Source organism: Leuresthes tenuis, unplaced genomic scaffold (genome assembly GCF_036924035.1).
Source record: "Leuresthes tenuis unplaced genomic scaffold, fLeuTen1.0.hap1 SCAF_14, whole genome shotgun sequence".
Lineage (NCBI taxonomy): Eukaryota > Metazoa > Chordata > Actinopteri > Atheriniformes > Atherinopsidae > Leuresthes > Leuresthes tenuis.
In genome coordinates, this window is record NW_027325368.1 from 1,323,940 (window position 1) to 1,351,836 (window position 27,897).

Sequence of the window (27,897 nt, forward strand, 5' to 3'; positions counted from 1 at the left end):
AACAAACAAACAAAAAACAAAGAAACAAACAAACAGACAAAACAAACAGAAAACAAACAAACAGACAGAAAACAAACAAATAAACAAACAAACAAACAAACAGACAGACAGACAGACAGACGGCAGCTCAGCTGTCCTACCGGACTCTGCTCGCTCAGGTTCTGGTTCTGCTCTCCGGACTCTGCTGATCCGGCGTGACAGCGAGTTGATGAAGCTGCTGACGGCCGGCGCTCTCCGCTCTACATCTGACCCGACCTTCCTGAGCGCCAGCCTCTCGGCGCCGGCCCCGGACCCGGACCCGGGCTCGGACAGGGACCGGAGGAAGGGCAGGATCCTGCGCAGAGAGCCGGCCCCGGCCTGGCCTTCGGGGGCCTGGCCTTCGGGGGCCTGATCCCGGTTCGGGTCCAGCTGGCGTTGGAGGGTGCCGGACCTCGGCAGGCTGAGCAGCCGAAGGTGAGGACGCTCCGGGCGGCGCTCTCCGCCTTCAGGCGCCAGGCGAGCAGATGTCCTCCACTTGTATCGGTTCAGCAGCTGCTCAGGAGCCGGCTGGCTGCCCCGCCTCCTCCAGGGCTTTCTGTAATGGTGCCAGAAGTACTGCTGGGGACCCTGAACGGGGCCCTCAGGGGGAGTTCCACCTCCAATCATGGTCCAGGGCGCACGGCTTCCTCCAGGCAGCGGCGGCTGGTCTGGTGACAGCTGTGCTCCAACAGGGTCATACTACCCCGACGGCAGGTTTCTGAACCGAGCTCGATGGCGGCGACTCTTCAGCTCGTCCTCATGCCGCTGCCACGCCGTTACTCAACAGGCTGTGACCGTCTTCCTGGGAGGAAGTCGAGTCAGATGGAGACAGAGTTTCTTCTCAGGCCGGCCAATCAGGTGGCAGCAGCCGACAAAGCAGCAGACTGTGGTTTCCCGTGTGGAAAGTGAAACTGTTCTCAGTTCAGTTCCTGCTGTGTGTTCCACACCGACAGCGATGCTCAGGGGTCACATGACCCCGCAGAAGGAGTCCGACTTCGCTCTTATTCACGCCACGTAAACACAGAAACGACCGCGGGAGGAGGCAGAAACCTGCTGATCGAACCACGAAGAAGAATAAGTGACTGCGTCTGTTCTGGACCCAACATCCAGCGTAACTGAGCGAAGTGATCATTTCTGGCTCCTCCTGAAGAAAGACGCATGCTTCGTTCAAGGACCGTTGGAAAAATCAAACCTGATTATTCTGACTGTGACAAAAGATAAAAAACAGCAAACATTCAGAGAAATTGGCTCCGTTTGAATTGGACCAATTCGATGAATTTAATGAACTGAACTGGATTGAATTATCTTTGTAACTAAGTGAACTGAATGAAGTCGATCTCAGATTAATAATGAAACGTCAGCTGGAGTTTGGAATAATTAAGAGTTTAATGTTGAAAGATGAGATTAAAACTGTCTTTTATCTGCATTCTGTGCAGCTTATCTGAGGAGTAAGAGGTCAAAGGTCAGCGTGTTTGAAGCACTTTTCTTCTCTCGTTGATGCCTGAGAGTGATTAGAACTTTCCAGCAGTCTTTGAACGCAGCATTAGATTTCCAACAGGGCGAAAAGCAACGAGGTGTAAAAGTTGGTCCAAACGTCTGTGTGACATCTGAGGCTCTGGCATCAGAACAAAAACTCAGGTGACCTCTGACATCTGAACAAAAACTCAGGTGACCTCTGACAGCCAAACAAAGATCTGCAGCTTCTCCTGCACATCGACAGAAGGACAGCAAACTAAACTTTCCTCCCGTTTCACAGCTAAATCTTCATAGATTTGATGAAAAACAGACCAGAAGCACTTTGTTTGAACATCAAATATTAAACACCAGGGAGCAGAACTGAGAGCAGCCTCCCAGTTGCCCCAGTGAACCCTCCTGTGGGGCTTTTAAAGCCACTCTGCTCTCTGACCCACATATCAGCAGTCATTGGATAACGAAGCGGCTGGTGTCCAGAAGCAGCTGCATCTAGGTCAGAGATAAGACCCCGGGAAGATAAGCCGAGGAGTCCCGGGCCGAGCCAAGTCCTCCAGGAGCTGACGGGGGTCCGGAGTCCAAAAAGACCCGAGAGGAAGCAGCAACACTGCTGCTGTTTGTCACCTCAGACAGAACAAAGGAAAGCTGCTGCTTGTTGTGTCAAACAGTGAAAGATCAGACAGAAGGAAGAGAAACCGAATGAAAACACGCCTTTATGATTTATTAACGTTTCAGCCACAAGAGGAAAAACTGGAGGAGGAAGGAGTCACAACAACGTCTGAACTGCTGAACCCCAAAACGCACCCAAAACACCCAGAACACCCCAGAACACCCTGTAAACACCAAAAACTCCCCCAGAACACCCAAAAAGACCCTGTAAACACCAAAAAACACCCCCAAAAGACCCTGTAAAAACCAAAAACACACCAAAAAGACCCTGTAAACACCAAAAAACACCCCCAAAAGACCCTGTAAAAACCAAAAACACCCCCAAAAGACCCTGTAAAAACCAAAAACACACCAAAAACACCCTGTAAACACCAAAAACACCCCCAAAAGACCCTGTAAACACCAAAAACACCCCCAAAAGACCCTGTAAAAACCAAAAACACCCCCAAAAGACCCTGTAAAAACCAAAAACACCCCCAAAAGACCCTGTAAAAACCAAAAACACACCAAAAACACCCTGTAAACACCAAAAAACACCCCCAAAAGACCCTGTAAAAACCAAAAACACCCCCAAAAGACCCTGTAAACACCAAAAAACACCCCCAAAAGACCCTGTAAAAACCAAAAACACACCCAAAACACCCTGTAAACACCAAAAAACACCCCCAAAAGACCCTGTAAAAACCAAAAACACCCCCAGAACACCCTGTAAACACCAAAAACTCCCCCAGAACACCCAAAAAGACCCTGTAAACACCAAAAACACACCAAAAACACCCTGTAAACACCAAAAAACACCCCCAAAAGACCCTGTAAACACCAAAAAACACCCCCAAAAGACCCTGTAAAAACCAAAAACACCCCCAAAAGACCCTGTAAACACCAAAAAACACCCCCAAAAGACCCTGTAAACACCAAAAAACACCCCCAAAAGACCCTGTAAAAACCAAAAACACACCCAAAACACCCTGTAAACACCAAAAACACCCCCAAAAGACCCTGTAAAAACCAAAAACACCCCCAAAAGACCCTGTAAACACCAAAAAACACCCCCAAAAGACCCTGTAAACACCAAAAACCACCCCCAAAAGACCCTGTAAACACCAAAAACACACCCAAAAGACCCTGTAAACACCAAAAACACCACCAGAACACCCCAAAAGACCCTGTAAATACCAGAAACTCCCCCAGAAAACCCTGTAAACACCAAAAACTCCCCCAGAACTCCCCAAAAGACCCTGTAAACACCAAAAACACCCCCAAAAGACCCTGTAAAAACCAAAAACACCCCCAAAACAACCTGTAACCCAGAACACCTCAAAACACCCCCAGAACGCCCCCAGAACACCCCAAAACAAAGCATCTGTTTGAATTCTTAAATTCTGAGGAGTTTAACCTGCATTCGCACAACATGCAAAGAAATTTTTCACAAAATATTCAATCAAATCATTTCAGCAGCTTCTTCTTTCTTTATGTTCACACCGAGCTGAAAAGAACCCTCACCGTAAGTGGTCCACTGTTCTGGTTCTGGTGTGTAAACAGCGTTCAGGTCATTGGGGCTTGTGGAGATCTTCAGCCCCCACTGACCAGACAGGGAGTTTTAATCTGGATAAGATTTAAAATGATGGAGCTCCTTTAAATCGGTTTGCTTTCTGAGCAGGGATTTTACTTTGAAACACAAGATGTTCTCATGATGAACGGCTTAAAATCGGACACGATGTGCGCTGCCCTCAGCTGCCCCACGACCACAGAAATCAGTCCCGGCCCTCAGATCTCCTGGGATCAGCCAAAAGAAGCCGTTTACAAGAAAATCCAGAAGTGACTCAATTTATTCTATCAGCTGACACACAGGATGTAACGTGTCACAGACTGGTTCTGCCTAACATCTGGTTGAATGAGGTTTTGATGAGTTAACAGCACAGAAAATACACGTAATAAGGAGGTCAAAGGTCATTCCAGCATCTACCGTCTGAGTTATTGATGAAGACTGACCAGCTAACAGCCGCCCACCTGGAAGCTGTTCACACAGGTAGGGTTAGGGCTCAGGTGAAAGGTGATCGATGACTCATCCTGCACTGGGGGGCGCTTTTTCTGCAGGTTTGAACTGAAAAGGTGGGCGGAGCCTGATCAGGCCATCGCAGCCGACCAATCAGAGTAACTTCTGTTTTTACATCAAACACAGAAGCAAAGGTCCGTCTGACGGGAACTACGACGAAATGATCTGCTGTAAAACCAGAAGCTTCCTTTATGTGGTCACATGTTCCTGTTCGGTTACTCTGAAACCTCCGATATGATGAACAAACGAAATGATCCACAGCTCCGGTGGCGAACTTCACCTGTCCTCCCAGCCCAACCTGAAACATGTCCTGAAACATGTCCTGAAACATGACCTGAAACATGTCCTGAAAAATGACCTGAAATATGTCCTGAAACATGACCTGAAACATGACCTGAAACATGGCCTGAAACATGGCCTGAAACATGGCCTGAAACATGACCTGAAACATGGCCTGAAACATGGCCTGAAACATGGCCTGAAACATGTCCTGAAACATGTCCTGAAACATGACCTGAAACATGACCTGAAACATGGCCTGAAACATGGCCTGAAACATGACCTGAAACATGGCCTGAAACATGACCTGAAACATGGCCTGAAACATGACCTGAAACATGGCCTGAAACATGACCTGAAACATGGCCTGAAACATGGCCTGAAACATGTCCTGAAACATGTCCTGAAACATGTCCTGAAACATGTCCTGAAACATGTCCTGAAACATGTCCTGAAACATGTCCTGAAACATGGCCTGAAACATGACCTGAAACATGTCCTGAAACATGTCCTGAAACATGTCCTGAAACATGACCTGAAACATGGCCTGAAACATGACCTGAAACATGGCCTGAAACATGGCCTGAAACATGGCCTGAAACATGTCCTGAAACATGTCCTGAAACATGTCCTGAAACATGTCCTGAAACATGTCCTGAAACATGTCCTGAAACATGACCTGAAACATGGCCTGAAACATGTCCTGAAACATGACCTGAAACATGTCCTGAAACATGTCCTGAAACATGTCCTGAAACATGACCTGAAACATGGCCTGAAACATGTCCTGAAACATGACCTGAAACATGTCCTGAAAAATGACCTGAAACATGTCCTGAAACATGACCTGAAACATGACCTGAAACATGTCCTGAAACATGTCCTGAAACATGACCTGAAACATGACCTGAAACATGGCCTGAAACATGTCCTGAAACATGACCTGAAACATGTCCTGAAAAATGACCTGAAACATGTCCTGAAACATGACCTGAAACATGACCTGAAACATGGCCTGAAACATGTCCTGAAACATGTCCTGAAACATGTCCTGAAACATGTCCTGAAACATGACCTGAAACATGACCTGAAACATGTCCTGAAACATGACCTGAAACATGGCCTGAAACATGACCTGAAACATGACCTGAAACATGGCCTGAAACATGTCCTGAAACATGTCCTGAAACATGTCCTGAAACATGACCTGAAACATGACCTGAAACATGACCTGAAACATGTCCTGAAACATGTCCTGAAACATGTCCTGAAACATGACCTGAAACATGTCCTGAAACATGACCTGAAACATGTCCTGAAACATGTCCTGAAACATGACCTGAAACATGACCTGAAACATGACCTGAAACATGACCTGAAACATGACCTGAAACATGACCTGAAACATGTCCTGAAACATGTCCTGAAACATGTCCTGAAACATGACCTGAAACATGTCCTGAAACATGTCCTGAAACATGTCCTGAAACATGACCTGAAACATGGCCTGAAACATGACCTGAAACATGGCCTGAAACATGGCCTGAAACATGGCCTGAAACATGTCCTGAAACATGTCCTGAAACATGTCCTGAAACATGTCCTGAAACATGACCTGAAACATGGCCTGAAACATGTCCTGAAACATGACCTGAAACATGTCCTGAAACATGACCTGAAACATGACCTGAAACATGGCCTGAAACATGTCCTGAAACATGACCTGAAACATGACCTGAAACATGACCTGAAACATGGCCTGAAACATGTCCTGAAACATGACCTGAAACATGTCCTGAAACATGACCTGAAACATGACCTGAAACATGGCCTGAAACATGTCCTGAAACATGACCTGAAACATGGCCTGAAACATGTCCTGAAACATGACCTGAAACATGACCTGAAACATGGCCTGAAACATGGCCTGAAACATGTCCTGTTCTTGGAGGGCACAGCAGACACTAACGGGCACAGCAGACACTAACGGGCACTTTTTCTAACCGCTCAGTTCATTTTTACAGTTAGAGGTCGATTATCTGAGTCTTTCATGGTTCAAGGTTCACGGTATCTTTACCGTCTTTTATCTTTACCTCATTTAGTGTGCAGCAGCAGTGACAGTCACTCCACGTGCACACGTGCACACATCAGGCCCGTGATAAAAGCAGTAAAACATGCGGGTAAAGATTAAACACAACATGGTGAGAACAGTGAAACATTGAGTGTTAGCGGAGTCTCGTGCGCTGCAGAAGGACCTCTCAGTTATCACCAGCTCATTTCCATCGGCTGGTTTGGCTCCTTTGCAACAAACAGAGCGGTACGAACGAATCTCTACCGGCACATTCACCGCAGCGTGGTGCGTTTATGGTGATGAGTGAAGGAAGTTAACCCCCCGCAGCAGAGTGTTGATCTGATTTTACAGATTTATGGCCAGTGTTTACAGTCTTTCTGCAGCTGTAACTTAAGCTAATGATCGCTCTGAGCTTCGATGCTTCCACTCAGCTGTGTGTCTGCACCGCAGCGAAGCTCAGAAGCAAAGGAGGAGGCGTAAACCCTGACTGGAGCATGAACCCACAGAAAATAAATCAAGCAAACAGAAGAGAGAGTTTGTTTTACTTGCTTTCTGCTGATGTTTCCGTACAATAAGTCTGTCTCATGAGTCCATGGAAACTGTCGAGTTTTATCACTTTATTTTCCAAAAACTGGAGGTGTTCATCAAAGCTAAACAGGAACCATCAAAGTTTTGGGCTTTGTTCTTAATTTGTGTGTTTCTGAGCAGAAATATGAACGCCTACGTGCTCTTTTAATGAAATACGGAGCAGTTTCACCTGCTCTAATGTTCACAGATGATAAAAATGCTGAACTGTCCCTTTAAACGTGTTCACAGACGATAAAAATGCTGAACTGTCCCTTTAAACGTGTTCACAGATGATAAAAATGCTGAACTGTCCCTTTAAACGTGTTCACAGATGATAAAAATGCTGAACTGTCCCTTTAAACGTGTTCACAGACGATAAAAATGCTGAACTGTCCCTTTAAACGTGTTCACAGACGATAAAAATGCTGAACTGTCCCTTTAAACGTGTTCACAGATGCCTGATTTTACTCAAACCCCCGCTGGTGATGATGCAACTGATGAGGTCACAGCTTTATATGCAGCGCCTCCTGCTCCTCGGCTGTGCTTTGTGTCGTCCCTCGGATCAGCAGGAGGTTAAAGAGGTGGAAAAGAGGAGGTGATGCTTCATCAGACTTCTCCTCCTCATCCTCCCGGAAACCAAGAGAAGAGGCTGCAGCTAAAAATAACCTGCAGCTAAACAGAGAGCAATAAATCCCCTGCTGGATGCCAGCGGAGGGAGGGGCCCGGCCCTCAGGAATCCTGGCTCAGAGCGCCTGCTGGGGGCCGCCGGGCGGCCGGCCGGCCCTGACCCGGCACAGGAAACACAACTCGTCTGGAACTTTAAGGAACTGAAGCTGGAAGAGCTCAGAAACAACTTTAAAAGCTAAAACGGAAGTCACAAAGTTCTGGGTTTGTTCTGCTGGGGAGCGATCGCTGACGACCTTCCACCAGAACCAAAATCAGGTTCTGAACGGAACTTTGGGGCAAAAAGCCCCGCAGAACAGCGTCTGATTGGGTTTTTAACTCAGGCAGAGGATGAGGCACCCGAGCCGTCATCACTGCAGCTGTTTACCATCAGTAATCTGATTACTTCCTGTTGTCTGCAGGAAGCTGATATCTCATAAACACAAACACGGGTTTCCTTTAATCAGGTTCAGGGAGGAAACAGGAAGAAAAGCGCAGCTTCTCCATGTGGGTCAGTCTGTGATGATGAAGATGTTTTCACTCTTTTTGGATCTGACACCAGACTGTGATTTATTTCTGCCGCCAACTATCTGACAAATAAAACACGTCAGTTATGTACGAAGCAGCCGATGGTCAGTCCGTGCTTTTCCACTCGGGTCCTGAAATAGAAAGCTGCTTATTTTGGTCCGAAGGAGCCGGACTGTTTGTTTCAGAGGGGAAATCCTGTCCCAACGCCCCCATCCTGATAACATGCAGCCAGTGAGGAACTTTCCATTTCCTCCCTGATCTGCCTTCATTGTCCCGACGAGCAGATGAACATCCAGCTGCAAACACCGAGCCGCCGTCCACATCTGTCTCCAACATCTGGAGCTTCCACACCACGACTTTACCGACACCTTTCTATGTCCTTCCAAGCAGCCAGATGTCTAAAGTTGTCTGGAGCAACAGAAACATCTTCAGTCCTTGTTCCAGAGCATTTTCAGAGGTTTTTTCTTTGTTCAGCTGCTTAACTCTGACCTTTGACCCATTCAGGCAGAAAAAAGGCTCCTAACTCAAGGGATGAACCAGTGTTGTGTCGACACAGAACAGACAACTTAGCAAAGAAGCCATTTTAAACTGGATCTTTAGGCTCTTTGTCACAGAGACACATCATTTGTTCCCATTTCTTTAGCTGCATCTATGAAAAACAGCAAAGAAAACACAGTTTGACAGACAGAAAATAGGATTTCTGCAGCAACAAGGTGATTCCCAAAGAGCTATTAGCTGAAAACTTGGCATATCTCAGCATGGTGTGCAGTGTGTCCTTAAAACATTTGAGGAAACTGGACAAGTGGAGGACAAAAGAAGAAGTGTCAGGCTCCTGATCGATTCAATCAATCGAACTGTTTCAGCTGTTAGCTGAAAAACACTTTCGAGAAAATTCTGGATTCTGTACAACTAACATTGAGGCTGTTCTTTAAATCCTATCTTTAAGAGATGGATTTTGGTGGCTCTTTGATCAAATAGAAAAATATAATTAAAATGAAATCTCTAAACAACCACAGAAAAGATCTGTTTATATGTGATTCTGAGTGATTTCTGCTTCTTTCACACTTCCTGCCTCTGAGGAAACACAAACCAAACGTCCTTCCGGCTGCAGCCTCAGGTGTGAATTATCCTGCTGACAATAAACTCCCACAATCCCCAACCAATATGCTGACAGCCTCAGTGATGATGGTGGGCCGAGAAGCAGGAGGAAGAGTCAGAGTCGGGAGGAAGAGTCAGAGTCAGGAGGAAGAGTCAGAGTCAGGAGGAAGAGTCGGGACGAAGAGTTGGGACGAGGAGTCAGAGTCAGGAGGAAGAGTCAGAGTCGGGAGGAAGAGTCAGAGTCGGGAGGAAGAGTCAGAGTCAGGAGGAAGAGTCAGAGTCGGGAGGAAGAGTCAGAGTCAGGAGGAAGAGTCAGAGTCAGGAGGAAGAGTCAGAGTCAGGAGGAAGAGTTGGGACGAGGAGTCACAGTCAGGAGGAAGAGTCAGAGTCAGGAGGAAGAGTCGGGACGAAGAGTCAGAATCGGGACGAAGAGTTGGGACGAGGAGTCAGAGTCAGGAGGAAGAGTCAGAGTCAGGAGGAAGAGTCAGAGTCAGGAGGAAGAGTCAGGAGGAAGAGTCAGAGTCAGGAGGAAGAGTTGGGACGAGGAGTCACAGTCAGGAGGAAGAGTCAGAGTCAGGAGGAAGAGTCAGAGTCGGGACGAAGAGTTGGGACGAGGAGTCAGAGTCGGGAGGAAGAGTCGGGAGGAAGAGTCGGGAGGAAGAGTCAGAGTCGGGAGGAAGAGTCGGGAGGAAGAGTCAGAGTCAGGACGAAGAGTCAGAGTCAGGACTAAGAGTTGGGAGGAAGAGTCGGGAGGAAGAGTCAGAGTCAGGAGGAAGAGTCAGAGTCGGGAGGAAGAGTCAGAGTCAGGAGGAAGAGTCGGGAGGAAGAGTCGGGAGAAAGAGTCAGAGTCGGGAGGAAGAGTCGGGAGGAAGAGTCAGAGTCAGGAGGAAGAGTCAGAGTCGGGAGGAAGAGTCAGAGTCAGGAGGAAGAGTCGGGAGGAAGAGTCGGGAGAAAGAGTCAGAGTCGGGAGGAAGAGTCGGGACGAAGAGTCAGAGTCAGGAGGAAGAGTCGGGACGAAGAGTCAGAGTCAGGAGGAAGAGTCAGAGTCAGGAGGAAGAGTCAGAGTCAGGAGGAAGAGTCGGGAGGAAGAGTCGGGAGAAAGAGTCAGAGTCGGGAGGAAGAGTCGGGAGGAAGAGTCAGAGTCAGGACTAAGAGTCAGAGTCAGGACTAAGAGTTGGGAGGAAGAGTCAGAGTCAGGACGAAGAGTCAGAATCGGGACGAAGAGTTGGGAGGAAGAGTCAGAGTCAGGAGGAAGAGTCAGAGTCGGGACGAAGAGTTGGGAGGAAGAGTCAGAGTCAGGACGAAGAGTCAGAATCGGGACGAAGAGTTGGGAGGAAGAGTCAGAGTCAGGAGGAAGAGTCAGAGTCGGGACGAAGAGTCAGAGTCAGGAGGAAGAGTCAGAGTCGGGAGGAAGAGTCAGAGTCGGGAGGAAGAGTCAGAGTCGGGAGGAAGAGTCAGAGTCGGGAGGAAGAGTCAGAGACGGGAGAAAGAGTCAGAGTCGGGAAAAAGAGTCAGAGTCAGGAGGAAGAGTCAGAGTCAGGAGGAAGAGTCAGAGTCAGGAGGAAGAGTCAGAGTCGGGAGGAAGAGTCAGGAGGAAGAGTCAGAGTCGGGAGGAAGAGTCAGAGTCGGGAGGAAGAGTCAGAGTCAGGAGGAAGAGTCAGAGTCAGGAGGAAGAGTCAGAGTCGGGAGGAAGAGTCAGAGTCAGGAGGAAGAGTCAGAGTCGGGAGGAAGAGTCAGAGTCGGGAGGAAGAGTCGGGAGGAAGAGTCAGGAGGAAGAGTCAGAGTCAGGAGGAAGAGTCAGAGTCAGGAGGAAGAGTCGGGAGGAAGAGTCGGGAGGAAGAGTCGGGAGTAAGCAGGATAAAAACTGAAAATGAGTTTCTTTACGTTGGTCCGATGAAAGAAAAGAGAAACCATCTGTGGTGACACATTCGTGGTTAAAGATGCTTTCATAAACTCATCTGGAGTGAACTTTAAGGTGATGGTCCGACAATAAAAAGTGGTCTCAGGCCAGATTTCTACCTTTTTATTCCACAGACAGAAGCATCTGAGTGTTTCCTGCTCTTTTCCTCTCCCGACCGGCAGCTGCAGGTCTCGTCCGTCTCTGCTGAGGCTGAAATTAAACAGCATGTGTTCCCGTGTTCCTCTGATCCGACTTAACCTCAGAGCGGCGGCTGCTCGCACCCAGCCGGGCGGCGAGGAGGCAGCTAAAGCCTCTGTGAGCGGTCAGCTTTAATGGGCTTACAGGGTCACCTTTCTCTGGATAATTCACTTTGTTGATGCCACACAGGCGGATTAAAACAGACTTGCTGTGCCCACAGGATGCAGCAGGAAGACCTTTACCCTCACTATCAAAGCTGGAAAATGTCCTGAAGTCTGCTGCCGACACTGATCAATAACTTCTCGGATGGAACCGCTCGGCTAACAGTTTCCCGCTGCTTCAGTACCTTCCAAACACAGTCATTCAACAACAATGAGTCTTTCTCAGTGAATCGAGGTCAAAAACGATCTCCAAACAATCGAAAACCATCCCAGAGTTTCTGCCTTTATCTCCGCGGGTCGCCGATCATTTAAAGGGTTAAAAAGACCCGAAAATAATCCAAACCGGGCTGATTTAACTGAAAATGTTGCATCAGACAAAGTAAAATCCCTGAAATCTAATGTGGTGAAGAAAAAGGACATTTAATTTGAAACTAAAAAAGACCCTTTAAATGTGCCGTTTTTTAAATTTAAGCTAAATTATTAACCAGCCTTTATTTTTAAATAAAAACAAAACTTGTTTTTTTTTCAATAAAACATGTTGTTTTCAGTTGAAATTAAAATAAATAAATCTATTTTAATATTTATTTAAATAATATTAATATTTATTTGTTCTCATAGATTATATTTTTATGCCACCAGTTCGACATTAAATGGAAAAAGACTCATTCTGCACCAATTCTGCTCTTCAGTCAGAATCACAGGTTCTACAGCTTCCACAGTCAGAATCACAGGTTCTACAGCTTCCACAGTCAGAATCACAGGTTCTACGGCTTCCACAGTCAGAATCACAGGTTCTACAGCTTCCACAGTCAGAATCACAGGTTCTACAGCTTCCACAGTCAGAATCACAGGTTCTACAACTTCCACAGTCAGAATCACAGGTTCTACAGCTTCCACAGTCAGAATCACAGGTTCTACAGCTTCCACAGTCAGAGTCACAGGTTCTACAGCTTCCACAGTCAGAGTCACAGGTTCTACAGCTTCCACAGTCAGAGTCACAGGTTCTACAGCTTCCACAGTCGGAATCACAGGTTCTACAGCTTCCACAGTCAGAATCACAGGTTCTACAGCTTCCACAGTCAGAATCACAGGTTCTACAGCTTCCACAGTCAGAATCACAGGTTCTACAGCTTCCACAGTCAGAATCACAGGTTCTACGGCTTCCACAGTCAGAGTCACAGGTTCTACAACTTCCACAGTCAGAGTCACAGGTTCTACGGCTTCCACAGTCAGAATCACAGGTTCTACGGCTTCCACAGTCAGAATCACAGGTTCTACAGCTTCCACAGTCAGAGTCACAGGTTCTACAGCTTCCACAGTCAGAGTCACAGGTTCTACAGCTTCCACAGTCAGAATCACAGGTTCTACAACTTCCACAGTCAGAATCACAGGTTCTACAACTTCCACAGTCAGAATCACAGGTTCTACAGCTTCCACAGTCAGAATCACAGGTTCTACAGCTTCCACAGTCAGAATCACAGGTTCTACAGCTTCCACAGTCGGAATCACAGGTTCTACAGCTTCCACAGTCAGAATCACAGGTTCTAAAACTTCCACAGTCAGAATCACAGGTTCTACGACTTCCACAGTCGGAATCACAGGTTCTACAGCTTCCACAGTCAGAGTCACAGGTTCTACAGCTTCCACAGTCAGAATCACAGGTTCTAAAACTTCCACAGTCAGAGTCACAGGTTCTACGGCTTCCACAGTCAGAATCACAGGTTCTACGGCTTCCACAGTCAGAATCACAGGTTCTACAGCTTCCACAGTCAGAGTCACAGGTTCTACAGCTTCCACAGTCAGAGTCACAGGTTCTACAGCTTCCACAGTCAGAATCACAGGTTCTACAACTTCCACAGTCAGAATCACAGGTTCTACAACTTCCACAGTCAGAATCACAGGTTCTACAGCTTCCACAGTCAGAATCACAGGTTCTACAGCTTCCACAGTCAGAATCACAGGTTCTACAGCTTCCACAGTCAGAATCACAGGTTCTACAGCTTCCACAGTCAGAATCACAGGTTCTAAAACTTCCACAGTCAGAATCACAGGTTCTACGACTTCCACAGTCGGAATCACAGGTTCTACAGCTTCCACAGTCAGAGTCACAGGTTCTACAGCTTCCACAGTCAGAATCACAGGTTCTAAAACTTCCACAGTCAGAATCACAGGTTCTACAGCTTCCACAGTCAGAATCACAGGTTCTACAGCTTCCACAGTCAGAGTCACAGGTTCTACAGCTTCCTCAGTCAGAATCACAGGTTCTACAGCTTCCACAGTCAGAATCCAGAATCACAGGTTCTAAAACTTCCACAGTCAGAATCACAGGTTCTACGACTTCCACAGTCGGAATCACAGGTTCTACAGCTTCCACAGTCGGAATCACAGGTTCTACAGCTTCCACAGTCGGAATCACAGGTTCTACAGCTTCCACAGTCGGAATCACAGGTTCTACAGCTTCCACAGTCGGAATCACAGGTTCTACAGCTTCCACAGTCGGAATCACAGGTTCTACAGCTTCCACAGTCGGAATCACAGGTTCTACAGCTTCCACAGTCAGAATCACAGGTTCTACAGCTTCCACAGTCAGAATCACAGGTTCTACAGCTTCCAGAGTCAGAATCACAGGTTCTACAGCTTCCACAGTCAGAATCACAGGTTCTACAGCTTCCACAGTCAGAATCACAGGTTCTACAGCTTCCACAGTCAGAATCACAGGTTCTACAACTTCCACAGTCAGAATCACAGGTTCTACAGCTTCCACAGTCAGAATCACAGGTTCTACAGCTTCCACAGTCAGAGTCACAGGTTCTACAGCTTCCACAGTCAGAGTCACAGGTTCTACAGCTTCCACAGTCAGAGTCACAGGTTCTACAGCTTCCACAGTCGGAATCACAGGTTCTACAGCTTCCACAGTCAGAATCACAGGTTCTACAGCTTCCACAGTCAGAATCACAGGTTCTACAGCTTCCACAGTCAGAATCACAGGTTCTACAGCTTCCACAGTCAGAATCACAGGTTCTACGGCTTCCACAGTCAGAGTCACAGGTTCTACAACTTCCACAGTCAGAGTCACAGGTTCTACGGCTTCCACAGTCAGAATCACAGGTTCTACGGCTTCCACAGTCAGAATCACAGGTTCTACAGCTTCCACAGTCAGAGTCACAGGTTCTACAGCTTCCACAGTCAGAATCACAGGTTCTACAGCTTCCACAGTCAGAATCCAGAATCACAGGTTCTACAGCTTCCACAGTCAGAATCACAGGTTCTACGACTTCCACAGTCAGAATCACAGGATCTACAGCTTCCACAGTCAGAATCACAGGTTCTACAGCTTCCACAGTCAGAATCACAGGTTCTACAGCTTCCACAGTCAGAATCACAGGTTCTACAGCTTCCACAGTCAGAATCACAGGTTCTACAGCTTCCACAGTCAGAATCACAGGTTCTACAGCTTCCACAGTCAGAATCACAGGTTCTACAGCTTCCACAGTCAGAATCACAGGTTCTACAGCTTCCACAGTCAGAATCACAGGTTCTACAACTTCCACAGTCAGAATCACAGGTTCTACAGCTTCCACAGTCAGAATCACAGGTTCTACAGCTTCCACAGTCAGAATCACAGGTTCTACAGCTTCCACAGTCAGAATCACAGGTTCTACAACTTCCACAGTCAGAATCACAGGTTCTACAACTTCCACAGTCAGAATCACAGGTTCTACAGCTTCCAGAGTCAGAATCACAGGTTCTACAGCTTCCACAGTCAGAATCACAGGTTCTACAACTTCCACAGTCAGAATCACAGGTTCTACGGCTTCCACAGTCAGAATCACAGGTTCTACAGCTTCCACAGTCAGAGTCACAGGTTCTACAGCTTCCAGAGTCAGAATCACAGGTTCTACAACTTCCACAGTCAGAATCACAGGTTCTACGGCTTCCACAGTCAGAATCACAGGTTCTAAAACTTCCACAGTCAGAATCACAGGTTCTAAAACTTCCACAGTCAGAATCACAGGTTCTACAACTTCCACAGTCAGAATCACAGGTTCTACAGCTTCCACAGTCAGAATCACAGGTTCTACAGCTTCCACAGTCAGAATCACAGGTTCTACAGCTTCCACAGTCAGAGTCACAGGTTCTACAGCTTCCACAGTCAGAATCACAGGTTCTAAAACTTCCACAGTCAGAATCACAGGTTCTAAAACTTCCACAGTCAGAATCACAGGTTCTAAAACTTCCACAGTCAGAATCACAGGTTCTACAGCTTCCACAGTCAGAATCACAGGTTCTACAGCTTCCACAGTCAGAATCACAGGTTCTACAGCTTCCACAGTCAGAATCCAGAATCACAGGTTCTAAAACTTCCACAGTCAGAATCACAGGTTCTACGACTTCCACAGTCAGAATCACAGGTTCTACAGCTTCCTCAGTCAGAATCACAGGTTCTACAGCTTCCACAGTCAGAATCCAGAATCACAGGTTCTAAAACTTCCACAGTCAGAATCACAGGTTCTACGACTTCCACAGTCAGAATCACAGGTTCTACGACTTCCACAGTCAGAATCACAGGTTCTACGACTTCCACAGTCAGAATCACAGGATCTACAGCTTCCACAGTCAGAATCACAGGTTCTACAGCTTCCACAGTCAGAATCACAGGTTCTACAGCTTCCACAGTCAGAATCACAGGTTCTACAGCTTCCACAGTCAGAGTCACAGGTTCTACAGCTTCCACAGTCAGAATCACAGGTTCTACAGCTTCCACAGTCAGAATCACAGGTTCTACAACTTCCACAGTCAGAATCACAGGTTCTACAACTTCCACAGTCAGAATCACAGGTTCTACAGCTTCCAGAGTCAGAATCACAGGTTCTACAGCTTCCACAGTCAGAATCACAGGTTCTACAGCTTCCACAGTCAGAATCACAGGTTCTACAGCTTCCACAGTCAGAATCACAGGTTCTACGGCTTCCACAGTCAGAATCACAGGTTCTACAGCTTCCACAGTCAGAGTCACAGGTTCTACAGCTTCCAGAGTCAGAATCACAGGTTCTACAACTTCCACAGTCAGAATCACAGGTTCTACGGCTTCCACAGTCAGAATCACAGGTTCTAAAACTTCCACAGTCAGAATCACAGGTTCTACAACTTCCACAGTCAGAATCACAGGTTCTACGGCTTCCACAGTCAGAATCACAGGTTCTACAGCTTCCACAGTCAGAATCACAGGTTCTACAGCTTCCACAGTCAGAATCACAGGTTCTACAGCTTCCACAGTCAGAGTCACAGGTTCTACGGCTTCCACAGTCAGAATCACAGGTTCTACAGCTTCCACAGTCAGAATCACAGGTTCTACAGCTTCCACAGTCAGAATCACAGGTTCTACAGCTTCCACAGTCAGAATCACAGGTTCTAAAACTTCCACAGTCAGAATCACAGGTTCTACGACTTCCACAGTCGGAATCACAGGTTCTACAGCTTCCACAGTCAGAGTCACAGGTTCTACAGCTTCCACAGTCAGAATCACAGGTTCTAAAACTTCCACAGTCAGAATCACAGGTTCTACAGCTTCCACAGTCAGAATCACAGGTTCTACAGCTTCCACAGTCAGAGTCACAGGTTCTACAGCTTCCTCAGTCAGAATCACAGGTTCTACAGCTTCCACAGTCAGAATCCAGAATCACAGGTTCTAAAACTTCCACAGTCAGAATCACAGGTTCTACGACTTCCACAGTCGGAATCACAGGTTCTACAGCTTCCACAGTCGGAATCACAGGTTCTACAGCTTCCACAGTCGGAATCACAGGTTCTACAGCTTCCACAGTCGGAATCACAGGTTCTACAGCTTCCACAGTCGGAATCACAGGTTCTACAGCTTCCACAGTCGGAATCACAGGTTCTACAGCTTCCACAGTCGGAATCACAGGTTCTACAGCTTCCACAGTCGGAATCACAGGTTCTACAGCTTCCACAGTCGGAATCACAGGTTCTACAGCTTCCACAGTCGGAATCACAGGTTCTACAGCTTCCACAGTCGGAATCACAGGTTCTACAGCTTCCACAGTCAGAATCACAGGTTCTACAGCTTCCACAGTCAGAATCACAGGTTCTACAGCTTCCAGAGTCAGAATCACAGGTTCTACAGCTTCCACAGTCAGAATCACAGGTTCTACAGCTTCCACAGTCAGAGTCACAGGTTCTACAGCTTCCACAGTCAGAATCACAGGTTCTAAAACTTCCACAGTCAGAATCACAGGTTCTACAGCTTCCACAGTCAGAATCACAGGTTCTACAGCTTCCACAGTCAGAGTCACAGGTTCTACAGCTTCCACAGTCAGAATCACAGGTTCTACAGCTTCCACAGTCAGAGTCACAGGTTCTACAGCTTCCACAGTCAGAATCACAGGTTCTAAAACTTCCACAGTCAGAATCACAGGTTCTAAAACTTCCACAGTCAGAATCACAGGTTCTACAGCTTCCTCAGTCAGAATCACAGGTTCTACAGCTTCCACAGTCAGAATCCAGAATCACAGGTTCTAAAACTTCCACAGTCAGAATCACAGGTTCTACGACTTCCACAGTCAGAATCACAGGTTCTACAGCTTCCACAGTCAGAATCACAGGTTCTACAGCTTCCACAGTCAGAATCACAGGTTCTACAGCTTCCACAGTCAGAATCCAGAATCACAGGTTCTACAGCTTCCACAGTCAGAATCACAGGTTCTACGACTTCCACAGTCAGAATCACAGGATCTACAGCTTCCACAGTCAGAATCACAGGTTCTACAGCTTCCACAGTCAGAATCACAGGTTCTACAGCTTCCACAGTCAGAATCACAGGTTCTACAGCTTCCACAGTCAGAATCACAGGTTCTACAGCTTCCACAGTCAGAATCACAGGTTCTACAGCTTCCACAGTCAGAATCACAGGTTCTACAGCTTCCACAGTCAGAATCACAGGTTCTACAGCTTCCACAGTCAGAATCACAGGTTCTACAACTTCCACAGTCAGAATCACAGGTTCTACAGCTTCCACAGTCAGAATCACAGGTTCTACAGCTTCCACAGTCAGAATCACAGGTTCTACAGCTTCCACAGTCAGAATCACAGGTTCTACAACTTCCACAGTCAGAATCACAGGTTCTACAACTTCCACAGTCAGAATCACAGGTTCTACAGCTTCCAGAGTCAGAATCACAGGTTCTACAGCTTCCACAGTCAGAATCACAGGTTCTACAACTTCCACAGTCAGAATCACAGGTTCTACGGCTTCCACAGTCAGAATCACAGGTTCTACAGCTTCCACAGTCAGAGTCACAGGTTCTACAGCTTCCAGAGTCAGAATCACAGGTTCTACAACTTCCACAGTCAGAATCACAGGTTCTACGGCTTCCACAGTCAGAATCACAGGTTCTAAAACTTCCACAGTCAGAATCACAGGTTCTAAAACTTCCACAGTCAGAATCACAGGTTCTACAACTTCCACAGTCAGAATCACAGGTTCTACGGCTTCCACAGTCAGAATCACAGGTTCTACAGCTTCCACAGTCAGAGTCACAGGTTCTACAGCTTCCACAGTCAGAATCACAGGTTCTAAAACTTCCACAGTCAGAATCACAGGTTCTACAGCTTCCACAGTCAGAATCACAGGTTCTACAGCTTCCACAGTCAGAGTCACAGGTTCTACAGCTTCCACAGTCAGAATCACAGGTTCTACAGCTTCCACAGTCAGAATCACAGGTTCTACAGCTTCCACAGTCAGAATCACAGGTTCTACAGCTTCCACAGTCAGAATCACAGGTTCTACAGCTTCCACAGTCAGAATCACAGGTTCTACAACTTCCACAGTCAGAATCACAGGTTCTACAGCTTCCACAGTCAGAATCACAGGTTCTACAGCTTCCACAGTCAGAATCACAGGTTCTACAGCTTCCACAGTCAGAGTCACAGGTTCTACAGCTTCCACAGTCAGAATCACAGGTTCTAAAACTTCCACAGTCAGAATCACAGGTTCTAAAACTTCCACAGTCAGAATCACAGGTTCTACAGCTTCCACAGTCAGAATCACAGGTTCTACAGCTTCCACAGTCAGAATCCAGAATCACAGGTTCTAAAACTTCCACAGTCAGAATCACAGGTTCTATGACTTCCACAGTCAGAATCACAGGTTCTACAGCTTCCTCAGTCAGAATCACAGGTTCTACAGCTTCCACAGTCAGAATCCAGAATCACAGGTTCTAAAACTTCCACAGTCAGAATCACAGGTTCTACGACTTCCACAGTCAGAATCACAGGTTCTACGACTTCCACAGTCAGAATCACAGGTTCTACGACTTCCACAGTCAGAATCACAGGATCTACAGCTTCCACAGTCAGAATCACAGGTTCTACAGCTTCCACAGTCAGAATCACAGGTTCTACAGCTTCCACAGTCAGAATCACAGGTTCTACAGCTTCCACAGTCAGAGTCACAGGTTCTACAGCTTCCACAGTCAGAATCACAGGTTCTACAGCTTCCACAGTCAGAATCACAGGTTCTACAACTTCCACAGTCAGAATCACAGGTTCTACAACTTCCACAGTCAGAATCACAGGTTCTACAGCTTCCACAGTCAGAATCACAGGTTCTACGGCTTCCACAGTCAGAATCACAGGTTCTACGGCTTCCACAGTCAGAATCACAGGTTCTACAGCTTCCACAGTCAGAGTCACAGGTTCTACAGCTTCCAGAGTCAGAATCACAGGTTCTACAACTTCCACAGTCAGAATCACAGGTTCTACGGCTTCCACAGTCAGAATCACAGGTTCTAAAACTTCCACAGTCAGAATCACAGGTTCTACAACTTCCACAGTCAGAATCACAGGTTCTACGGCTTCCACAGTCAGAATCACAGGTTCTACAGCTTCCACAGTCAGAATCACAGGTTCTACAGCTTCCACAGTCAGAATCACAGGTTCTACAGCTTCCACAGTCAGAGTCACAGGTTCTACGGCTTCCACAGTCAGAATCACAGGTTCTACAGCTTCCACAGTCAGAATCACAGGTTCTACAGCTTCCACAGTCAGAATCACAGGTTCTACAACTTCCACAGTCAGAATCACAGGTTCTAAAACTTCCACAGTCAGAATCACAGGTTCTAAAACTTCCACAGTCAGAATCACAGGTTCTACAGCTTCCACAGTCAGAATCACAGGTTCTACAGCTTCCACAGTCAGAATCACAGGTTCTACAGCTTCCACAGTCAGAATCACAGGTTCTACAGCTTCCACAGTCAGAATCACAGGTTCTACAGCTTCCACAGTCAGAATCACAGGTTCTAAAACTTCCACAGTCAGAATCACAGGTTCTACGACTTCCACAGTCAGAATCACAGGTTCTACAGCTTCCACAGTCAGAGTCACAGGTTCTACAGCTTCCACAGTCAGAATCACAGGATCTACAGCTTCCACAGTCAGAATCACAGGTTCTACAGCTTCCACAGTCAGAATCACAGGTTCTACAGCTTCCACAGTCAGAATCACAGGTTCTACAGCTTCCACAGTCAGAGTCACAGGTTCTACAGCTTCCACAGTCAGAATCCAGAATCACAGGTTCTAAAACTTCCACAGTCAGAATCACAGGTTCTACGACTTCCACAGTCAGAATCACAGGTTCTACAGCTTCCACAGTCAGAATCACAGGATCTACAGCTTCCACAGTCAGAATCACAGGTTCTACAGCTTCCACAGTCAGAATCACAGGTTCTACAGCTTCCACAGTCAGAATCACAGGTTCTACAGCTTCCACAGTCAGAATCACAGGTTCTACAGCTTCCACAGTCAGAGTCACAGGTTCTACAGCTTCCACAGTCAGAATCACAGGTTCTACAGCTTCCACAGTCAGAATCACAGGTTCTACAACTTCCACAGTCAGAATCACAGGTTCTACAACTTCCACAGTCAGAATCACAGGTTCTACAGCTTCCAGAGTCAGAATCACAGGTTCTACAGCTTCCACAGTCACAATCACAGGTTCTACAGCTTCCACAGTCAGAATCACAGGTTCTACAGCTTCCACAGTCAGAATCACAGGTTCTACGGCTTCCACAGTCAGAATCACAGGTTCTACAGCTTCCACAGTCAGAGTCACAGGTTCTACAGCTTCCAGAGTCAGAATCACAGGTTCTACAACTTCCACAGTCAGAATCACAGGTTCTACGGCTTCCACAGTCAGAATCACAGGTTCTACAGCTTCCACAGTCTGAATCACAGGTTCTACAGCTTCCACAGTCGGAATCACAGGTTCTACAGCTTCCACAGTCAGAATCACAGGTTCTACAGCTTCCACAGTCAGAATCACAGGTTCTGACTGAGCATCACCTCCCGACCATTCCTGCTTAAACTGAACCGGAGCTCATTTCTCAGCCAAAAGAAGATCAAAGAGAAGATGATGAGCTCATCTTCAACCTGCTGCTGAACAGCTGCCCCCCCCCCCCACATGCCAGTGCACAAACATTCCTGCTCAGTGAGGTGAACCTGAAGGCAGCGCGGCTGCAGCCATTGTTGGAGGCAGGCGAGGATCCGATGCCAGAGCTGGAGTCCTGCCGGGTGAGATCACCGGCACAAACCGGCCGCTGACATCACAGGGAGGGGGGGGCAGAGCAAACATCCTGGCTGCCTGCTTCCACCAGCGACACATTCAAAGCACGTGGGAAAATCAGCTGCTGCAGGTTGTGAACGGCCCGGTGGCTCCAGGGTGGGAATCTAAACGTGACAGCTTCCTTTTCCAGGCTGTTCAGATTCAGCCCAACGCGGCGAGCACAACGCGGCGAGCACAACGCGGCGAGCACAACGCGGCGAGCACAACACCCCCAACGGTTCCAGCTCCTGTCTGCCGTTCAGGCAAAAGTCCTTCAGACTTCAATAAGCTGAAGCTGGGCTCTCCCATTTTTCCAACGTGCTGTGAACGCCTCGACCTGAGACAGCTCGGGGGTCCAAACACCTGCAGTCATCCTCCGCTGGTCACATGACATCACGCCAACCCAGAGGAGGCTGCTGGGGGGGTGGACGGCGTTAAATCAGCGCCGCCAGCAGTGACTCAACGCTGTGGCGGACCGTCCTGGAAAATGTGTCACAGCTGCAGCACCGGAGGAAAACTGAGTCATGGTGGTGACCTCTGACCTCCACCGGCACACATCAGCACCACCCGAGTGGCAGGAAGTGAGGCGAAGAGTGTGAAATACTTTTAAAGCACTTTTCAGCGCCGTCACACGATGATTCACCCTGAAAATGAACCCAGGAGCTCACATTTGAACGTTTTAAAGTCCTCAAACTAACTTTTTACGCCTGGAATCCTGAACATGGGTTCAGGAGAAGTCCAGCGGCTCCGAGCCGCACCTCAGGGTCTCTCTGAGGGATGCCGACCGAACCGGACCGGTCTGTGGACTGACTGGGTCCAGTCATCGTGAACTCTGGGTCTAAAGAAGCCCAGCGGCTCTGAGGCTGACCTCTGACCTTTCTGCACGGAACCGGGCTGGAACAGAAGCAGCCAGTGTGGGTTCAGGGCAGGCTGACAGCAGCAGATACCCGGACCCCCCCTCACCGGCTCCGGTTTCCTCCCCTCGGTGACCTCGGCCCGCGGCTGTTACCTGGCTCTCCGGAACCGGTACCTGCTGACCCTGAAACCCGAGGCTCCCCCCGTGTGTTTTTCTTACCGTAAACCCGGAGCCATCCCTGCAGCTGGGACACCGTGTCCACCAGGATCCGGTCCACCAGGGGGTCCAGGAGGCTCAGTCCGCCGTGCAGAGACTCCACGTCGCCTGCCACCGAGTCCGAGTCCATATCCAAACGGGAAAAAAACTTGTTCTGTCCGAAAAACGCCCTCCAGAACAGTGTGTTAAGCCGGTTTATGAGAGTTTAAGTGTTCAGAAAGCGTTAAAAGTCGCAGGATAATCCGCCACGGGAGAGTTTGGTCGCTGAGACCGTCCAGTCGCTCCCAGCTAGCCGTTAGCTGCGGCAGCCGGCGGCGGTCCGGCAGCCCGGCTGGCTCTGCCTCATTGTTCCGCTCTCCCAGGTTAGCTGAAGCGGGCGGTAAACTTCCCCCAAACCCGGTCCAGGAGAAGCGGAAAGCCCTCTCCCTCCCACCCCGTGAAAAGTCCACCCAGAAGCCGCCGCTGGAAGCCGTGTGAGCCGCTGGAAGGGAGCGGAGGCACGCGGCGGTTGGTGAGTCTCCGGCGGGTTGCCCACTCTCTGCTGCCGCTGCTCAGTCCACTCCACGGAGCCGGGCGCGAGCATGACCGGGCGCGCCCCCGCGTGTCAGAGCAGCGGGGGCGCGCGGGGAAGTCCGGGTGAAGGACGGAGGAGGAGCTGGGAGCGTGGATTACAGGAGCCGGGGCCATGTTTTCCACGGTGAGTCAGCGTGGGTCACACAGCGTGGCCCCGGTGAGAGGTTTCTGACCAGCAGCAGCAACAAGAGACTCAAAATGTCCAGAAATACTCTGAGTTTAACCACAAAGCGACCAGAAACAGCCACAATTACTCATCCCGTGTCCATAAGAACAGGAAAAAGCTGCAGCTTACAGAGTCTGACCACACTCTGAAAGTATTTAAGCTCCACAGGAGCCCCATCGGTGTGTTTGGGCCCTGAAACAGCGACCTGCCGGGCCCCTTTGCATCAGCCAGAACCTGGTACCTGATGTAAAGGGACACTCCTCACATGTCTCAGGGTGGATCTGAAGCGACCAGATTCAGGTGTGGCAGATGTTTCAGCTCCACATCTGTCCATCTCTGGGTTTAGACGGATTAATAAAACATTTATTGTACATGTGAGTCAGCTCCAGAAAAGTTATCATCACTGCTCAACTTCACATCCACACAGTGAGACAGAAACCTTGTTGCGTTCCCCTCTGACTGATGAATAAATGTTGCTCCATGACGTCAAACTAACACAGTTCAGTTAAATCAGTTAACAGAGTTAATACGGAGTGTGTTCAGCTCGCTGAACCGTCTTTCAGTGTGATGTGGTTCCTGTCTGTGACCAGCAGAGGGCAGCAGCAGCGCCGCTGTCAGGAGGAGAAATGAACTGCAGTAAAGTTTAAAGAAAAACTCGTTAAAAGGACAAACTGAGAGCAGAAGAAAGTTAAAAGACAAATTAAGAATGTAACTGATGCTGGGATTGTTACAAGAAGTTGGGTTAAACACGTTTTGTGCAATAAAGTGTAATAAACTCATAAAAATCTTTCTCCTATGAACTCATCTGGTGCCAAAAGTCTGTAAATAATCACACCTGAACCTGAACCTGAAGGAGGAAACAAATGCTGAAAAACAGGTGCAGCAGGAGGCGGAGCAACACTGGAACGAGTTTCATCGTCATTTTCCTGAAATGAAAGTTAAAGTCTGTCAGAGTGACGCAGAGCTGCAGAGCAGACAAACCTCCGTGTTTCTGTCTGAAGAGAAATAAACTGAGTTCATCTGTTCTTTCTCAACATCTGAGTCGAACCCTGGTGAGTGCAGCTGATAATATTTACTGTGTTTCAACAACCAGCATTAACACAAAACTCAGAGCTTCCATCGACAGGAAGTTTCACTGCTGACCGACTCTCATCAGGAGAGATTAAACTTTAGGATTAGGGATGCACCGATCCGATATTCGGCACCGATATAGACGATTCTAGATCGGCTATTGTTGACAATGGGCCAATCCATATCGGCCGATTTATTTTTATTTATTTATTTTGTCCTGTCCAGCATAATGGCAGCAGAATTGTACTCTGAATGCTGTTTATGTATTTATTGTTAACACTTTGCTTTGCATTGCTTTGGGATGCTTAAGCCTGAGTTTGAGCAGGTCACTGACACTGAGTGTCAGTATGTGTCTGACTTAGGCCTCAACACAGCTAAATCTCTTACTGCATTCATCCTTCTGCCCCCTCTAGTGGTGAAAACACTTGTCCAGTTGGGACTACCTCTGATTTATTTTTTGTTTTTACTAAACTGGAGAAGCTGTTCTTTAGTTCAGATGCTTTTGTGATGAATGTTTAATTCCAATTTGCACTAAACTATATCAATTATATTTACTTTGAAAGTCTACCAAACCAAGCTAGTGAAGCTGTTGGTTTTTTTCTCAATTTCAGCTCCTTTATTATTTAATTTCTTTTTTCCAGTATTTCCACACAATGAAAACTACAAACTACATATTATTGTACATATTACTTAAATAAATAAGTAATTCAGTACATTCAAATCTGTTTATTTCTTCTAAAAAAAATAGGAAAGAAATGTTTAAGTCAGGTCTGATGTTGCCTTGCACAAAATAATGATCCCAGTCTTTTCCACACAATGAAACTCACCGTTTGTTACCATAATTCTGCTGTTTTTCTGTATCGTATCGTATCGTATCGTGTCGTATCGTATCGTATCGTATCGTATCGTAAGTACTCAGATCCAAGAATCTGTATCGTATCGGTTTGAAAAAAAGTGGTATCGTTGCATCCCTATTTAGGATCATTTATAAACTTTAGGATTGTAGATATTGCATTCATTAGTGTAAAAATCCCGTTTTTCTCCCTCTGACTCTTGTCCTCAGAGTGCAGACATGTCTGCTGGCAGAAAGCAGCGATCTGAGGATCAGTTCCTGTGCGCCATCTGTCTGGATGTGTTCTCTGATCCCGTCAGCACACCATGTGGACACAACTTCTGCCAGAGCTGCATCACTCATCACTGGGATGTTAATGTTCTGTTCAAGTGTCCCATGTGTAAAGAGAACTTCAGCACTCGACCTCAGCTGAGAGTCAACACCTTCATCAGTGAGCTGGTTGCTGAGTTCAGACGTGAAGCTCAGCAGAAAGCCAGCAGCAGCAGCTCAGAGCCACAAGCTGCCGAACCAGGAGAAGTTCCCTGTGACGTCTGCACTGGACCCAAACTGAAGGCCCTGAAGTCCTGCCTGGTGTGCTTGGCCTCCTACTGTGAGACTCACCTGGAGCCTCATCTGACAGCTTCACGCCTGAGGAGACATCAGCTGATGGAGCCTGTGGAGAACCTGGAGAACAGGATGTGTCTGCAGCACAATAAACCTCTGGAGCTGTTCTGTAGGACCGACCACACATGTATCTGCTGCCTCTGCTCTGTTTTAGACCACAAGACTCATGAGTTTGTTCCTCTGAGAGAAGAATATGAAGGAAAGAAGGCAGAGCTGGGGAAGACAGAGGCTGGAATCCAGCAGATGATCCAGAGGAGACGAGTGAAGATTCAGGAGATCAAAGAGTCGGTGAAGATCAGTGAAGCTGCTGCAGACAGAGAGAAAGCAGAAGGTGTTCAGGTCTTCACTGCTCTGAAGGAGTCTGCTGAGAGAGGCCTGAAGGAGCTCATAAAGGAGGTGGAGGACCAGCAGGAAGCTGCAGGGAAACAGGCTGAAGGCTTCATCAGAGACCTGGAGCAGGAAGTCTCTGAGCTGATGAAGAGGAGCTCTGAGGTGGAGCAGCTCTCACGCTCTGAGGACCACCTCCACCTGCTCCAAAGCTGCTCCTTCCTGGAAGCTGCTCCACCCACCAGGGACTGGACCGAGGTCAGCGTCCGGCCATCATCATATGAGGGGGCTGTGGTGAGGGCTGTGGCTCAGCTGCAGGAGACACTCGGTGAAATGATGAAGAAGCTGTTTGCTGAGGCTGAGCTGAAGAGGGTCCAGCAGTATGCAGTCGCTGTTACTCTGGATCCTGACACAGCACAGCCTCACCTCATCCTGTCTGATGATGGAAAACAAGTGAATCATGGTGATGTGAGGAAGAACCTTCCAAACAATCCAGAGAGATTTTCTGATTGTGTTTATGTTTTAGGAAGTCAGAGTTTCTCTTCAGGCAGATTTTACTTTGAGGTTCAGGTGAAAGGAAAAACTGACTGGACTGTAGGAGTGGCCAGAGAGTCGATCAACAGGGAGGGAAACATCACACTGAGTCCCCAGAAAGGTTTCTGGACTGTATGGCTGAGAAATGGAAAGGAGTACGAAGCTAACGCTGGTTCTGCAGTGGAGCTCAGCCTTCAGTCTGCTCCTGAGAAGGTGGGGGTGTTTGTGGATTATGAGCAGGGTCTGGTCTCCTTTTATGATGCTGATTCTGCAGCTCTGATCTACTCCTTTACCGACTGCCGCTTCACTCAGAAGCTCCACCCGTTCTTCTGCCCTGGTCTAAATAACGGTGGTAAAAACTCAGCTCCTCTGATCATCTGTCCTGTCAGCTATGTATGTTAG

General features: G+C 47.7%; 2 protein-coding genes across 5 annotated transcripts in view; one reads left to right on the plus strand and one right to left on the minus strand.

Annotated features, from left to right (window-relative positions):
- Positions 1–23,921, minus strand: part of rasal2 (RAS protein activator like 2) — a 90,195-nt gene extending 66,274 nt beyond the window's left edge. The window contains exon 1 of one of the 4 annotated variants that reach the window (XM_072363347.1): positions 23,372–23,921. In XM_072363347.1, the coding sequence (XP_072219448.1) occupies positions 23,372–23,498 (127 nt within the window). In that variant the 5' untranslated portion in view covers positions 23,499–23,921. Of the gene's footprint in view, positions 1–140; positions 823–23,371 lie in introns of those variants that run through there. The other 3 variants (XM_072363345.1, XM_072363344.1, XM_072363346.1) reach the window with 3 other exon arrangements.
- A 1,150-nt stretch (positions 23,922–25,071) lies between these two features.
- On the plus strand, positions 25,072–27,897 carry LOC140269057 (E3 ubiquitin-protein ligase TRIM21-like). The gene is made up of 2 exons (XM_072364083.1): positions 25,072–25,159; positions 26,242–27,897. The coding sequence occupies exon 2, from the start codon at positions 26,251–26,253 to the stop codon at positions 27,895–27,897; it is 1,647 nt and encodes a 548-aa protein (XP_072220184.1). The 5' UTR covers positions 25,072–25,159; positions 26,242–26,250.

Bases quoted from the DNA above. Each gene is read 5' to 3' on its own strand.
- LOC140269057 (XM_072364083.1), top strand. From the start codon at position 26,251: ATGTCTGCTGGCAGAAAGCAGCGATCTGAGGATCAGTTCCTGTGCGCC.